The sequence below is a fragment of the Octopus sinensis genome, linkage group LG29 (assembly GCF_006345805.1).
Source record: "Octopus sinensis linkage group LG29, ASM634580v1, whole genome shotgun sequence".
NCBI classification, from domain to species: Eukaryota; Metazoa; Mollusca; class Cephalopoda; order Octopoda; family Octopodidae; genus Octopus; species Octopus sinensis.
The window spans coordinates 7,319,162-7,337,400 of NC_043025.1; the positions used below are offsets into that span (position 1 = coordinate 7,319,162).

At 40.2% G+C, this 18,239-nt stretch overlaps 1 protein-coding gene across 1 annotated transcript in view; it reads right to left on the reverse strand.

The window, feature by feature from the left end:
* The window catches only part of LOC115226109 (probable ATP-dependent RNA helicase DHX37), an 81,587-nt gene that overhangs the window by 18,559 nt on the left and 44,789 nt on the right, over positions 1-18,239 (reverse strand). Inside the window, exons 22-26 of the mRNA XM_029797093.2 lie at positions 14,151-14,229; positions 10,602-10,783; positions 5,476-5,538; positions 3,578-3,734; positions 2,272-2,392 (exon numbers count right to left, since the gene is read on the reverse strand). Of these exons, the coding sequence (XP_029652953.1) occupies positions 2,272-2,392; positions 3,578-3,734; positions 5,476-5,538; positions 10,602-10,783; positions 14,151-14,229 (602 nt within the window). The remainder of the gene's footprint in view (positions 1-2,271; positions 2,393-3,577; positions 3,735-5,475; positions 5,539-10,601; positions 10,784-14,150; positions 14,230-18,239) is intronic.

An 18,239-nucleotide genomic window follows, 5' to 3' on the forward strand; every position in this document is an offset into this window, starting at 1 on the left:
GGCTTTGGTCGGCCCGAGGCTATAGCAGAAGACACTTGCCCAAGGTGCTATGCAGTAGGACTGAACCCGGAACTATGTAGTTAGTAAGCAAGCTACTTACCATACAGCCACTCCTGCACGTGACATTGTAGGATAGGGGTGAGAGGCCAGACCTGGCTGATTAGAACATAATACAGGTGGAATATCTGGGCTGGATATAGCGTGTTTAAACACTAAAGGGTTAATCAGCTTGAGGTTATAGTGGGACTGAACCCAGAACCATGTGGTTGTGAAGCAAGATTCTTACCACACAGTCACGCTTGTGTCTATGTATAAATTTGCTGCTTTTCTACTGTGCTGCTGGCATGTAAGGAGCACCAACCGAATGGGGCTGATGCCAGTACCCACTGACTGGCCCCCGTGCTGGTGGCATGTAAAAAGCACCCACTACACTCTCGGAGTGGTTGGCATTAGGAAGGGCATCCAGCTGTAGAAGCATTGCTAGATCAGATTGAAGCTTGGTGCAGCCATCTGGTTCACCAGTCCTCAGTCAAACCGTCCAACCCATACCAGCATGGAAAACGGACGTTAAATGATACTCTCTTTACTCTCTATTACTTGTTTCAGTCATTTGACTGCGGCCATGCTGGAGCACCGCCTTTAGTCAAGCAAATCGACCCCGGGACTTATTCTTTGTAAGCCCAGTACTTATTCTATCGGTCTCTTTTGCCGAACCGCTAAGTGACAAGGACGTAAACACACCAGCATCGGTTGTCAAGCAATGCTAGGGGGACAAATACAGATACACACACATACATATATATATATATACATATATACGACAGGCTTCTTTCAGTTTCCGTCTACCAAATCCACTCACAAGGCATTGGTCGGCCCGGGGCTATAGCAGAAGACTCTTGCCCAAGGTGCCACGCAGTGGAACTGAACCCGGAACCATGTGGTTGGTTAGCAAGCTACTTACCACACAGCTACTCCTGCACCTATGCCACGCAGCTGGACTGAACCCGGCACCATGTGGTTGGTTAGCAAGCTACATACCACACAGCCACTCCTGCGCCTATGATGATGCAACCAAGAAGATATCTTGTGGAACAGTTGTATTTTAACGAGATACATCTTGTAATCACCTGAAGAAATACATCTACACCAAGGGATACACCTAAACCAGTTGCTAAGTATCCCATCCATGAGGGGTTGATCTTAAATGGGCCAAAATGATTGTAGTGATTAATAAACATTCCCATATCTTCCATATATATATATATATATATATATATATATAATATATATATATATATATATAGGCGCAGGAGTGGCTGTGTGGTAAGTAGCTTGCTTACCAACCACACGGTTCCGGGTTCAATCCCACTGCGTGACACCTTGGGCAAGTGACTTCTACTGTAGCCTCAGGCCGACCAAAACCTTGTGAGTGGATTTCGTAGACGGAAACTGAAAGAAGCCCGTCGTATATATGTATATATATATATATATATATATATATTATATATATATGTATGTGTGTTTGTGTTTGTCCCCCCAACATCGCTTGACAACCGATGCTGGTTTGTTTACGTCCCCGTAACTTAGCGGTTCGGCAAAAGAGACCGATAGAATAAGTTCTAGGTTCACAAAGAATAAGTCCTGGGGTCGATTTACTCGACTAAATGTGGTGCTCCAGCATGGCCACAGTCAAATGACTGAAACAAGTAAAAGAGTATATATACAAATGAAGGTGCATGGCTCAATGGTTAAAGCATTGAACTTACGATTGTGAGGTAGTGAGTTCGAATCCTGGAGCGGGCTGCATGTTGTGTTCTTGAGCAAGACACTTTATTCTCTGTTGCTCCAGTTCACTCAGCTGTAGAAATGAGTTGTGACATCACTGGTGCCAAGCTGTATCGGCCCCTTTGCCTTTCCCTTGGATAACATTGGTGGCGTGGAGAGGGGAAGCCAGTATGCATGGGCGACTGCTGGCCTTCCATAAACAACCTTGCCCGGACTTGTGCCTGGGGGGGTAACTTTCTAGGTACAGTCCCTTGGTCAGTCATGACCGAAGGGGGTCTCAGTTCAGCATATATACACATACACATACAACAAGTTCCTTTCACTTTCCTTCCAACAACCATTCAAAACAAAGCTTTCATTGGCCCAGGACCATAAAAGAAGACATTTGCCCAGGGTACCATGCAGTGGGACTGACTCCCAAAAACCTTTTGGTTGGCAAGTCACGCCTGCAACTAAATCTGAGAAATGGTACTAACAACACATTACCTGGCAACGTGGTCTGCCATTCCAGCAAGCAAGATCTGTCGCAGCAACTTGGCATGGGCGTCAGTAGGGGGTGACATCTTTGGATCAATACACAGCTGTAGACCAGGAACGGCAAGGTTGACTGCAAAAGGAAAACCACAATTGGAAGTGAAAGTGAAAGTCAGTTGAAAAAAATGAAACGAGTATTTTACTCTTTTACTTGTTTCAGTAACACACCAGCATCGGTTGTCAAGCAATGCTAGGGTGACAAACACAGACGCACAAACACACACATGCATATATATATATATATATATATATACATATATACGACGGGCTTCTTTCAGTTTCCGTCTACCAAATCCACTCACAAGGCATTGGTTGGCCCAGGGCTATAGTAGAAGACACTTGCCCAAGATGCCACGCAGTGGGACTGAACCCGAAACCATGTGGTTGGTAAGCAACCTACTTACCACACAGCCACTCCTGCGCTTATTTGGAATGTTTTGGTTTCCAAAAATTCTCTCAGATGATAAGATGATGACAAAGGAGTCCTAGATACACCGTGTCTGAATACAAGACTGGATGGCCACAGGTGGAATATTTAACCCTTTAGCATTCCTTATTTATCACATCATTTTGAATTAATCCTGAATTATCTCAAATCTTCAAGGCGCAGGAGTGGCTGTGTGGTAAATAGCTTGCTAACCAACCATATGGTTCCGGGTTCAGTCCCACTGCGTGGCATCTTGGGCAAGTGTCTTCTGCTATAGCCCCAGGCCGACCAATGCCTTGTGAGTGGATTTGGTAGACGGAAACTGAAAGAAGCCTGTCGTATATATGTATATACATATATATGTGTATGTGTGTGTTTGTGTGTCTGTGTTTGTCCCCCTAGCATTGCTTGACAACCGATGCTGGTGTGTTTACGTCCCTGTCACTTAGCGGTTCGGCAAAAGAGACCGACAGAATCAGTACTGGGCTTACAAAGAATAAGTCCCGGGGTCGATTTGCTCGACTAAAGGCAGTGCTCCAGCATGGCCACAGTCAAATGACTGAAACAAGTAAAAGAGTAAAAGAGAGTAATTTCAATGATGTGATTATTTATTTTTTAGAATGACATTGTAGGACAAGTGTGAGAGGTCGGATCTAGCAAGTTTGAGCATAAATCAGGCAAAACATTTGGGCTGGAATCGGCCAGTTTAAATGCTAAAGGGCTAATTAGAGGTCTGCTGGATCAGGACCGACCAGGGGTTAAACAATAAGAAAAACACAAACAATATCTAACAGTACACACACACACACACAAGTGTGTGCATTCACTCACCTGTGTTGGTCAGCTGCAATCGCAATTTCCGAATCTCCCTCATGGCTTTCAGTCGAACACTAAACTTCTCACAGAATACTTCAATGTTGCCATCAAATTCACAAGCCCCTATTGACTTCAGCAGCAACATAGGGTCTCCAAGCATTTGTGAGTGACCCTACATAAAGAAAATCAAAGCATATTTCATAGAATAACCATCACATCATCAACATTTAACCCTTTCGTTACTGTATTTCTGCTGAGATGCTCTGTGTTTCTTTCAATTAATTTAAATATAACAAAGAATTTAGTAAAATAACTTAGTTATCATTAAGCTAGTGTTAGGAACATAAATTGTGACTAAGGTTTGGTGGAAGATTTTAATTCAAAACTTAGGAAAACAAGACATTTGTACTACAGAACCAGGTTTGGTATTGAAAGGGTTAAAAATATCATGGTGACTTGAACCCTTTTGTTACCATATTTCTGTTGAGATGCTCTGTGTTTCTTTCAATTAATTTTAAATATAACAAAGAATTTAGTAAAATAACTTAGTTATCATTAAGCTAGTGTTAGGAACATAAATTGTGACTAAGGTTTGGTGGAAGATTTTAATTCAAAACTTATAAAAACAAGATATTTGTACTACAGAGCCAGAGCCGGTTTCAACCGGGTTGGTAACGAAAGGGGTAATGTCAATTTTCCATGCTGGCATGTAGTGGTGTTAGCTGGTTTAACAGGAACTGGTACACCAGATGAGTGGGACCAAGCTGTAATATTACTATCAATGTTATTACTAATAACAAAAATAACAAGAGCACTCAGAGAGCACAAACCTCTGCCAAGGCAACACCAATGGGATTTCTAGTTAACTAAACACTTTTAAACTTCGTATACTGGTAGAATGTGTTTATAAAACGTCTTTTTCTCTTGGCTTTATTGAGAAAATTCTATAGTTTGTAAGATATTTGTTGTTGTTTTTTCTTCAATTTATGCAATTTCAACCAATCAATGATGTCTATTGAGGTGAAAACCTTACGTGCCGTATATGTCCCTCGTTTAAGAAACAGATTGGGTTTATTTACCCTTCACCCACCCCTAACCCTAACTCTAAAACAGATTGAAATACAATAGATCGATACTAGGGTCATAATTATGGGTGACATTTTCATTTGATACTGCTAGAAAAACATCCCATTTACCATAGCGGTGTCGTATGAAATTGTCACCCATAATTATAACCCTAGTATCGATCTATTGCATTTCAATCTGTTTTAGGGTTAGGGTTAGTTAGAGTTAGGGTTAGTTAGAGTTAGGGTTAGGGGTGAGGGAAGGGTATTTTGTTTTTTCTTTGCAAATGTAAATAAACCCAATCTGTTTCTTAAACGAGGGACATATTCACACAGCACGGAATGTTTTCACCCCAAATGGACTCCAGCGATTGGTTAAAATTGCCGAAATTAAAGTGGAAATATCTTACAAACTATAGAATTATGATGTTTTATAAACACATTCTACCAGTATACGAAGTTTAAAAGTGTTTAGTTAACTAGAAATTGTATTGACATCTGCCGTTCAAAAGGAAAAGATCCCACCAATGTCCTCTCAATGGTTAGCCGGAGATGATTTTTAAAATGAAAATATCAGAAATAAACCCGACTGCTCTCAAAAATTCAGTAAAAAAAAAAACGGAAAAATAATCCAGAATCCTTGTCCGGTACCGGATCGATCCCAAAATCTAATCAGTTTGTGCCAGTCATGAGGCCAAACATCCCTGAAAGTTTCATTCGCATCCATCCAGTGGTTCTTGAGATATCTTGTCCATGGACAAACAAATACAACTAAAAACAATACCTCCACCTTCGCTAAGGCAAAGGTAACAAACAGACAGAGAGAGACAGGGAGGGAGCATGACTTACCGTTCCTGACCAAAGTAATCTGGCATTGGCTGCAAAGTTTTGCTGCTTCTGTGAAGAATCAGACTACATTGGGAAGATAGAAAGAGAATATATTAATACATACATATGGAACAGTAGAAGTTTAATTTTTGTAGCCGTTGCCTGTTATGGTGCAACGTCGGGATCATCAATTTGTAACTCACCACCATAATAAGTGGCTGTGTGGTAAGTAGCTTGCTTACCAACCACATGGTTCCGGGTTCAGTCCCACTGCGTGGCAACTTGGGCAAGTGTCTTCTGCTATAGCCCCGGGCCAACCAATGCCTTGTGAGTGTGTGTGTATATGTTTGTCCCCCTAGCATTGCTTGACAACCGATGCTGGTGTGTTTACGTCCCTGTCACTTAGCGGTTCGGCAAAAGAGAGCAATAGAATAAGAACTGGGCTTACAAAGAATAAGTCCTGGGGTTGATTTGCTCGACTAAAGGCGGTGCTCCAGCATGGCCGCAGTCAAACAAGTAAAAGAGTAAAAAGAGAGAGAGTAAAATATATTATTTTACTCATTTCAGTCATTTGACTGCGGCCATGCTGGAGCATCGCCTTTAGTCGAACAAATCGACCCCAGGACTTATTCTTTGTAAGCCTAGTACTTATTCTATCGGCCTCTTTTGCCGAACTGCTAAGTTATAGGGACATAAATACACTAGCATTGGCTGTCAAGCAATGGTGGGGGGGACAAATACAGACACACAAATATACATACAGATTGGGGCCCGGTGCAGCCCCCTGGCTTCCCAGACTCCAGTCGAACTGTCCAACCCATGCAAGCATGGGAAATGGACGTTAAACGATGATGATGATGATGATGATACAACAGGCTTCTTTCAGTTTCTGTCTACCAAATCCACTCACAAAGCTATGAATCTAACGGTTTTTGTGTGTTTCTTAAATGGCTTATAAACACCTTCCATGCTGCAATTGTTTTCGTACCAGAACACAATCTCAGATCAGGCCACTTGCTATGCAAGTACATCTCCGTAATATATATATATATATATATATATAGCAATTCTACCAGCACACAATCTCAGATCAGGCCACTTGCTATGCAAGTACATCTCCGTAATATATATATATATAGCAATTCTACCAGCACACAATCTCAGATCAGGCCACTTGCTATGCAAGTACATCTCCGTAATATATATATATATAGCAATTCTACCAGCACACAATCTCAGATCAGGCCACTTGCTATGCAAGTGCATCTCCGTAATATATATATATATATATATATATAGCAATTCTACCAGCACACAATCTCAGATCAGGCCACTTGCTATGCAAGTACATCTCCGTAATATATATATATATATATAGCAATTCTACCAGCACACAATCTCAGATCAGGCCACTTGCTATGCAAGTACATCTCCGTAATATATATATATAGCAATTCTGCTAGCACATAGCCTTAGTAATAATAATATCATGGATTTTTTTTTATCTTAATTTTTATCTTTTACTTGTATCAGTCATTAGAATGCAGCCAAGCTGGAGCACCAGCTTGAAGAATTTTTGACCCCAGTACTTCCCCACTTATAATAATAATAATAATAATAATAATAATGCCCTGATGCAGCACCAGACAGTGGCTCTCATGGCTTCTGATCTTAACTGATTGGAAGTGTTACCATGTACATTGTTTTGTCTTGGTATAAAAGATGGGCTACAGCAAATATTCTGCTCAATACCACAGATTTGCTAATGCCCTGATGCAGTACCAGGCAGTGGCTCTCATGGCTTCTGATCTTAACTGATTGGAAGTGTTATCATGTACATTGTTTTGTCTTGGTATAAAAGATGGACTACAGCAAATATTCTGCTCAATACCACAGATTTGCTAATGCCCTGATGCAGTACCAGGCAGTGGCTCTCATGGCTTCTGATCTTAAATGATTGGAAGTGTTATCATGTACATTGTTTTGTCTTGGTATAAAAGATGGGCTACAGCAAATATTCTGCTCAATACCACAGATTTGCTAATGCCCTGATGCAGTACCAGGCAGTGGCTCTCATGGCTTCTGATCTTAACTGATTGGAAGTGTTATCATGTACATTGTTTTGTCTTGGTATAAAAGATGGACTACAGCAAATATTCTGCTCAATACCACAGATTTGCTAATGCCCTGATGCAGTACCAGGCAGTGGCTCTCATGGCTTCTGATCTTAACTGATTGGAAGTGTTATCATGTACATTGTTTTGTCTTGGTATAAAAGATGGACTACAGCAAATATTCTGCTCAATACCACAGATTTGCTAATGCCCTGATGCAGTACCAGGCAGTGGCTCTCATGGCTTCTGATCTTAAATGATTGGAAGTGTTATCATGTACATTGTTTTGTCTTGGTATAAAAGATGGGCTACAGCAAATATTCTGCTCAATACCACAGATTTGCTAATGCCCTGATGCAGTACCAGGCAGTGGCTCTCATGGCTTCTGATCTTAACTGATTGGAAGTTTATCATGTACATTGTTTTGTCTTGGTATAAAAGATGGACTACAGCAAATATTCTGCTCAATACCACAGATTTGCTAATGCCCTGATGCAGTACCAGGCAGTGGCTCTCATGGCTTCTGATCTTAAATGATTGGAAGTGTTATCATGTACATTGTTTTGTCTTGGTATAAAAGATGGGCTACAGCAAATATTCTGCTCAATACCACAGATTTGCTAATGCCCTGATGCAGTACCAGGCAGTGGCTCTCATGGCTTCTGATCTTAACTGATTGGAAGTGTTATCATGTACATTGTTTTGTCTTGGTATAAAAGATGGACTACAGCAAATATTCTGCTCAATACCACAGATTTGCTAATGCCCTGATGCAGTACCAGGCAGTGGCTCTCATGGCTTCTGATCTTAACTGATTGGAAGTGTTATCATGTACATTGTTTTGTCTTGGTATAAAAGATGGACTACAGCAAATATTCTGCTCAATACCACAGATTTGCTAATGCCCTGATGCAGTACCAGGCAGTGGCTCTCATGGCTTCTGATCTTAAATGATTGGAAGTGTTATCATGTACATTGTTTTGTCTGGTATAAAAGATGGGCTACAGCAAATATTCTGCTCAATACCACAGATTTGCTAATGCCCTGATGCAGTACCAGGCAGTGCTCTCATGGCTTCTGATCTTAACTGATTGGAAGTGTTATCATGTACATTGTTTTGTCTTGGTATAAAAGATGGACTACAGCAAATATTCTGCTCAATACCACAGATTTGCTAATGCCCTGATGCAGTACCAGGCAGTGGCTCTCATGGCTTCTGATCTTAACTGATTGGAAGTGTTATCATGTACATTGTTTTGTCTTGGTATAAAAGATGGACTACAGCAAATATTCTGCTCAATACCACAGATTTGCTAATGCCCTGATGCAGTACCAGGCAGTGGCTCTCATGGCTTCTGATCTTAAATGATTGGAAGTGTTATCATGTACATTGTTTTGTCTTGGTATAAAAGATGGACTACAGCAAATATTCTGCTCAATACCACAGATTTGCTAATGCCTTGATGCAGTACCAGGCAGTGGCTCTCATGGCTTCTGATCTTAAATGATTGGAAGTGTTATCATGTACATTGTTTTGTCTTGGTATAAAAGATGGGCTACAGAAAATGTTCTGCTCAATACCACAGATTTGCTAATGCCCTGATGCAGTACCAGGCAGTGGCTCTCATGGCTTCTGATCTTAAATGATTGGAAGTGTTATCATGTACATTGTTTTGTCTTGGTATAAAAGATGGGCTACAGCAAATATTCTGCTCAATACCACAGATTTGCTTGTCAGTTGTTTGACCTTAACCAGTTGAGCATGTCCTATAGTGGCTGACAATATGTGCATCTCTGATCACGAGTAGAAGTAGTGGGGGAGCATCATAGCCATGTGTTGAGAGGGATTCTTTGGGGTTTGAATAATTCACCTCTGGAAACTTGGGTGTTTCGTTCAACATCCTTAAACAACCCTTATTCAGGGACCTTTTGAGCGGGATGGGCTACTCAACCTGAAGAAAATTCTAACTGGGCCCCACCTGCAAAGTCATGTGCTGTTTATCTTGATATGAGATCACCATGTCGCGCACATATGGTTGTGATGCATGTGCCTGGTGTAACCTTATCAGACGGGTAGTCATGATGGGTATACTGGGCTTCGTATATTTTACCCCAGTGTCACTTTGATGGCATGCACTGCTCTCTCACTCAATAACAATGACGACGACGATGACAATAATAATAATAACATGAATAATAACAATAATAATAATAATAATAATGATAATAATAATAATGATAATAATAATAATATAAATAATAGTAATAATAATAATAACATGAATAATAATAATAATAATAATAACAATAATAATAATAATAATGATAATAATAATAATAATAACAATAATAATAATAATAATAATAGCCCTGATGCAGTACCAGGCAGTGGCTCTCATGGCTTCTGATCTTAACTGATTGGAAGTGTTATCATGTACATTGTTTTGTCTTGGTATAAAAGATGGGCTACAGCAAATATTCTGCTCAATACCACAGATTTGCTTGTCAGTTGTTTGACCTTAACCAGTTGAGCATGTCCCTTAGTGGCTGACGATATGTGCATCTCTGATCACGAGCAGAAGTAGTGGGGGAGCATCATAGCCATGTGTTGAGGGGGATTCTTTGGGGTTTGAATAATTCACCTCTGGAAACATGGGTGGTTCTTTCAACATCCTTAAACAACCCTTATTCAGGGACCTTTTGAGCGGGATGGGCTACTCAACCTGAAGAAAATTCTAACTGGACCCCACCTGCAAGGTCATGTGCTGTTTATCTTGATATGAGATCACCATGTCGCGCATATATGGTTGTGATGCATGTGCCTGGTGTACCTTTATCAGACGGGTAGTCATGATGGGTATATTGGGCTTCGTATATTTTACCCCAGTGTCACTTTGATGGCATGAACTGCTCTCTCACTCAATAATAATAATAATAATAATATTAATAATAATAACATGAATAATAACAATAATAATAATAATAATAATAACATGAATAATAACAATAACAATAGCAGCAGCTCTGACTTACAGCATCTTTTACAGTCTTAGGAACTGGTAAGAATAATTCTTGCACTGTCAGACCAGATACCATTGCTATGACGTATGGCATCAAGTGATGCTGCTGCGCCAACACCAGCATCTTTGCATAGCGTGGAGAAATTGGTAATTTTGCCATACTCTTGCCGATGCTGGTCAATTCTCCAGGAGGTACTGAAAACAAAGAAGAAATCATCATCATCAGTTCATGTGTGTGTGGGTATATATATATCATCATCAACATCATCATCATCATCGTTTAGCGTCCGCTTTCCATGCTGGCATGGGTTGGATGGTTCAAGTGGGGTCTGGGTAAGGCGGCGAGCTGGCAGAAACGTTAGCGCGTCGGGCGAAATGCTTAGCGATATTTTGTCTGTCATTACGTTCTGAGTTCAAATTCCGCCGAGGTCGACTTTGCCCTTCATCCTTTCGGGATCGATAAATAAAGTACCAGTTTCGCACTGGGGTCGATATAATCGACTTAATACCTATATCTGTCCTTGTTTGTCCCCTCTATGTTTAGCCCCTTGTGGGTAATAAAGAAATAGGTTCAAGTGGGGTCTGGGAAGCCAGGAGGCTGCACCAGGCCCAGTCTGATCTGGCAATGTTTCTATGGCTGGATGCCTTTCCTAACGTCAGCCACTCCATGAGTGTAGTGGGTGCTTCTTACGTACCACTGGCATAGGCGCCAGATGAGGCTGGCAAACGGCCACACTCAGATGGTGCTTTTTACGTGCCACCGGCATGGAGGCCAGGCGAGGCTGGCAACGGCTACGATCAGATGGTGTATGTTACGTCCCACCAGCACGGAGGCCAGTCGTGGCGGCGCTGGCTACAGCCACGTCCGGATGGTTCTCTTACGTGCCACCGGCACTGGTATCACGACAACTAATTCCAATGATGTTGTCTGTGTAAAAACTGTGTAAAAACATCATATCTGTCCAGTGCAGCCACCTGTTGGATTCCAAGACATCAATGTTTCTATCTCTTTAATATATATATATATAGGCGTAGGAGTGGCTGTGTGGTAAGTAGCTTGCTTACCAACCACATGGTTCCGGGTTCAGTCCCACTGCGTGGCACCTTGGGCAAGTGTCTTCTACTATAGCCTCGGGCCAACCAAAGCCTTGTGCGTGGATTTGGTAGACGGAAACTGAAAGAAGCCCGTCGTATATATGTATATACATATATATGTGTGTGTATATGTTTGTGTGTCTGTGTTTGTCCCCCCAACATCGCTTGACAACCAATGCTGGTGTGTTTACGTCCCCGTAACTTAGCGGTTCGGCAAAAGAGACCGAGAGAATAAGTACTAGGCTTACAAAGAATAAGTCCTGGGGTCGATTTGCTCGACTAAAAAGGTGGTGCTCCAGCATGGCCACAGCCAAATGACTAAAACAAGTAACAGAGTAAAAGAGTATATACACACATGCATATATGGGTACAGGACGTCACCGACGGTGCAAATAACATGAAATATGTAAATAAATTAGTTAAATATGTAAACAACGAGAAAAAAATGGAAAACAGGACCAGTAACACAGAAAAAGGACCTTTTATCAGTTGTTGACAGTTTATCTGCTCATCATTTCAAAGACAGTTGCTCCCATAAATTTTTTTTCTTATCTGCTTCCCCTCTGGCTAAATAAACCTGTCTCCTAGCTTCACTTCTGGCAGTCTGATACAATTCCCTGCTACCACCGTTCTTCCAGTCCTTCCAAGCCTGTTTCTTTTCTCTAATAGCCCTGTCGACAAAATTGTTCCACCACCACGTAATTTTGGGTCGAGAGGGGACTTTGCACCATCCACAGATCTGGTCAGTGGCCTTCTGCAGGTTGTACCGCAGAAACCTCCAGTTGTCTTCTACATCGTGTGAAGCTATATCCCCTTCTATTTCGTCACATAAATATACATATGCATGGCACGTAAAAAGCACCATCCGATTGTGGCCGTTGCCAGCTCCATCCGGCACGTAAAAAGCACCCACTACACTCACGGAGTGGTTGGCGTTAGGAAGGGCATTCAGCTGTAGAAACACTGCCAGATCAGACTGGGCCTGGTGCAGCCTTCTGGCTTCCCAGACCCCAGTTGAATCGCACAACCCATGCTAGCATGGAAAGCGGACGCTAAATGATGATGATGATATATATATATATATATTTATATATAGGGAGGGTTTACGAAAAAAAACAAAAGACGAAGACAGGTGGTGTACAAAACAGACAGATGTATTAGTATAACGCTCAGGAATAGAAAAAGTCTTTTACGTTTCGAGCCTACGATCTTCTACAGGAGTAGAAAAGTATAAATGTATGTATATATATATGTATATATACATTAATATATATACACACATATATCACCATCATCGTTTAACATCTGTTTTCTATGCTGGCATGGGTTGTATGGTTTGACTGGGGTCTGGCAAGCCAGGAGGCCACATCAGGCTCCGATCTGATCTGGCAATGTTTCGACAGCTCGGTGCCTTTCCTAATGCCAACCACTCTGAGTGTAGTGGATGCTTTTTACATGCCACCAGCATGGAGGCCAGTCGAAGGGTATTGGCATCGGCCACGCTTGGATGGTGCTTTTCATGCGCCACCGGCACAGGGGCTGACACATGTATATCATCATCACCATCATTTAACATTCATGTTCCATGCTGGCATGGGTTGGAGGATTTGCCAGGAACTGATGAGGTCAAGGGTTACATCATGCTCCAGTGTCTGCTTTGGTTGAGTTTCAATGGTCAGATGCCATTCCTAACAGTACGGGATTCAAGCCTCTTCTCCTTATCTCCTCAAAGACATACATCATCTTGAAAGAGTCCAGAAGCTGGCTACCCGCATGGTTCTTGGTCTCAAGCATTTATCTTATGAAGAAAGGCTTAAGACGCTTGACCTTTATTCTCTAGAAAAATGCCGCCGCCGTGGTGATCTCATTCTTGTTCACAACATCATAAGTGGAAAGTGTAAGCTCTCGAAAGAGCTGTTCTTCACTCCTGTTCCAAAGCGTCAGCTGCGGGGTCACTCCGAAAAGCTCTATCTGCGACGATTTCATCTCAATCGAAGGAGAGGGGCTTTCTCCATCCAGGTTGCGGATCCATGGAATAAGCTGCCGGACGAGATAGTGAAGTTGCCGGCGACCGCTCGGTTCAAAGTCTCCCTTGACCACAAGTGGCCTGAACTCTTTGCATGAACACCCTCCCTGTACATAACTCCATGTCCCCCTACATGGCCTTGCGTTTTGCTTTTTGAGCCAAAAAATTAACGTAACTTAACTTAACTTTCCAAAACTAACTTAACTAACGCCAGTCACTTTACAACATGTACTAAGTGCATTTTTGGTGCCACCAACACTTGTGAAAATACCATACAGCCTGCAAGACTACAAACCCCTGAAAGGACAACTTATACAAGAAGAAACAAAAGAAAAAAAAAATCTCCATCTAACAAATGAAGATGACTGCTATGATGTCCCTGCACACTAAAGGTCTCACTTCAGACAAAGGAAATGGCTTTAAAAATCTTTGTTTGCTTACATTTTTTCATTTCTTTAAATGTTTTTGGTGTTTTCGGTTTCGTCAATGCACCAAGAATGGTCAACAGCTTTTCTGCTGCCTACAAAAGAAAGAAACAATATTCAAAAGATAGTGCTCATGGGAACTGCTCATATCCTATGCAAAATACTTTCTATGTAATCTCAAGTTTTAAAACAAACATAATTTTCTTATAGTTTCTTAAACATTCTCTAGAACAGTGGTTTTCAACCAGGGTTCCGCAAGAAGTTACAAAACTGCTAAAATCGGCAGTAATTTTTAATTCTCCTGTGCAGATATGTGTGCATAAGACTATTAAATTATTGCACAGGGGTTCCTCGAGCCAGTGGAATGTTTCCTTGGGGTTCCGCTCCAGCAAAAAGTTTGAAAAGCACTGCTCTAGAACAACACTATGTACAAAACCAAATATATGGCACCCTAGGCATAACACCAACATGAATTTCTAACTTATCTCTTGAGGTCTCTGGGTGAGACTTGGAGCCAACTTGTACAAATGCAAAGCAAAAGTCAAACATAAAATAATAATAATAATAATAATTATATTGCGTAAAGTACTGTGTGTCTGAGGTCATTGTTGTGACTTGACAAACAGTACAAACCCCTGGTAGACACAATATTTTCAATCAACAACCTCACAATATTGTATACTATGCAATGTGTATAATAACAACAATAATAATAATAATAATAATAATAACGGTTTCAAATTTTGACACAAGGCCAGTGGTTTTGGGAATAAGTCAATCACATTGACCCCAGTGTGCAACTGGTATTCATTTTACCAAACCCAAAAGAATGAAAGGCAAAGTTGGCCCCAGCAGCATTTGAACGTAAAGACAGACAAAATGCTGCAACACATTTAGCCCAGTGTACTAACAATTCTGCCAGCCTCCACATCATCATCATTATCATTGTTTAACATCTGTTTCCCATGCTAGCATGGGTTGGACGGTTCAACTGGGGTCTGGGAAGCCAGAAGGCTGCACCAGGCCCAGTCTGATCTGGCAGTGTTTCTATGGCTGGATGCCCTTCCTAACACCAACCACTCCGTGAGTGTAGTGGGTGCTGTTTATGTGCCACCGACACAGGTGCCAGACGAGGCTGGCAAACGGCCACAATCGGATGGTGCTTTTTACGGGGGCCAGACGAGGCTGGCAATGGCCACAATCGGATGGTGCTTTTTACGGGGGCCAGACGAGGCTGGCAATGGCCACAATCGGATGGTGCTTTTTACGTGCCACCAGCACGGAGGCCAGTCGGGGCGGCGCTGGCAATAATAATAATAATAATAATCCTTTCTACAATATGCACAAGGCCTGAAATTTGTGGGAGGGGACTTGTCAATTACATCGAACCCAGTGTTTCACTGGTACTCAATTTATCAACCCCGAAAGGATGAAAGGCAAAGTTGACTTCAGAAATGTAATATTTTTTCTTTTGCATTTTTACAATATTTCATAATTAAACTTTAAATTATTAGCACCCATGTTAATTAAATATCCTCGAAACCATGTCAAAGACACGGAATAAAATATTTAATCTAATTATGAAAATGTACCAGTGGTAATGAATATGGAAGTTGTGCAAAGTTTGTGATGAACCACTCGTGACACATGTGGCGATTAACATGTTAAAAGGTTAATCCTTTCAATACCAACCTGGCTAAAACCGGCTCTGGTTCTGTAGTACAGATGTCTTGTTTTCATAAGTTTTGAATTAAATTCTTCCACCAAACCTTAGTCACAATTTATGCTCCTAACACTAGCTGAATGATAACTAAGTTATTTTACTAAATTCTTTGTTATATTTAAAATTAATTGAAAGAAACACAGAGCATCTCAACAGAAATATGGTAACAAAAGGGTTAAGAAGAAAAATAATCAGCAGAAGCCATGAGAGAAGGAGACCTCAACGTGGTCACTCTATATGCTAGAAATAATAGCCTAAATTTCCTTCAATCCACACCCTTCCAACTGCTTCTAATGTACATCTGCCCAAATGTAGAGGTGTGTTTAACCCTTTCATGACCAACCCGGCCAAAACCACCTCTGGCTCTGTAGTACAAATGTCTTGTTTTCATAAGTATTGAATAAAAATCTTCCACCAAACCTTAGTCACAATTTATGTCCTAACACTAGCTGAATGATAACTAAGTTATTTTATTAAATTCTTTGTTATATTTAAAATTAATTGAAAGAAACACAGAGCATCTCAACAGAAATATGGTAACAAAAGGGTTCAAGTCACCATGATATTTTTAACCCTTTCAATACCAACCTGGCTGAAACCACTCTGGCTCTGTAGTACAAATGTCTTGTTTTCATAAGTTTGGAATTAAAATCTTCCACCAAACCTTAGTCACAATTTATGTTCCTAACACTAGCTGAATGATAACTAAGTTATTTTATTAAATTCTTTGTTATATTTAAAATTAATTGAAAGAAACACAGAGCATCTCAACAGAATATGGTAACAAAAGGGTTCAAGTCACCATGATATTTTTAACCCTTTCAATACCAACCTGGCTGAAACCACCTCTGGCTCTGTAGTACAAATGTCTTGTTTTCATAAGTTTGGAATTAAAATCTTCCACCAAACCTTAGTCACAATTTATGTTCCTAACACTAGCTGAATGATAACTAAGTTATTTTATTAAATTCTTTGTTATATTTAAAATTAATTGAAAGAAACACAGAGCATCTCACAGAAATATGGTAACAAAAGGGTTAAAGTCACCATAATATTTTTAACCCTTTTGATACCAACCCAACTAAAACCACCTCTGGCTCTGTAGTACAAATGTCTTGTTTTCATAAGTTTTGAATTAGAATCTTCCACCAAACCTTAGTCACAATTTATGTTCCTAACACTAGCTGAATGATAACTAAGTTATTTTATTAAATTCTTTGTTATATTTAAAATTAATTGAAAGAACACAGAGCATCTCAACAGAAATATGGTAACAAAAGGGTTCAAGTCACCATGATATTTTTAACCCTTTCGATACCAACCTGGCTGAAACCACCTCTGGCTCTGTAGTACAAATGTCTTGTTTTCATAAGTTTTGAATAAAAATCTTCCACCAAACCTTAGTCACAATTTATGTTCCTAACACTAGCTGAATGGTAACTAAGTTATTTTACTAATTCTTTGTTATATTTAAAATTAATTGAAAGAAACACAGAGCATCTCAACAGAAATATGGTAACAAAAGGGTAAGAAGAAAAATAATCAGCAGAAGCCATGAGAGAAGGAGACCTCAACGTGGTCACTCTATATGCTAGAAATAATAGCCTAAATTTCCTTCAATCCACACCCTTCCAACTGCTTCTAATGTACATCTGCCCAAATGTAGAGGTGTGTTTAACCCTTTCATGACCAACCCGGCCAAAACCACCTCTGGCTCTGTAGTACAAATGTCTTGTTTTCATAAGTATTGAATAAAAATCTTCCACCAAACCTTAGTCACAATTTATGTTCCTAACACTAGCTGAATGATAACTAAGTTATTTTATTAAATTCTTTGTTATATTTAAAATTAATTGAAAGAAACACAGAGCATCTCAACAGAAATATGGTAACAAAAGGGTTCAAGTCACCATGATATTTTTAACCCTTTCAATACCAACCTGGCTGAAACCACCTCTGGCTCTGTAGTACAAATGTCTTGTTTTCATAAGTTTGGAATTAAAATCTTCCACCAAACCTTAGTCACAATTTATGTTCCTAACACTAGCTGAATGATAACTAAGTTATTTTATTAAATTCTTTGTTATATTTAAAATTAATTGAAAGAAACACAGAGCATCTCAACAGAAATATGGTAACAAAAGGGTTCAAGTCACCATGATATTTTTAACCCTTTCAATACCAACCTGGCTGAAACCACCTCTGGCTCTGTAGTACAAATGTCTTGTTTTCATAAGTTTGGAATTAAAATCTTCCACCAAACCTTAGTCACAATTTATGTTCCTAACACTAGCTGAATGATAACTAAGTTATTTTATTAAATTCTTTGTTATATTTAAAATTAATTGAAAGAAACACAGAGCATCTCAACAGAAATATGGT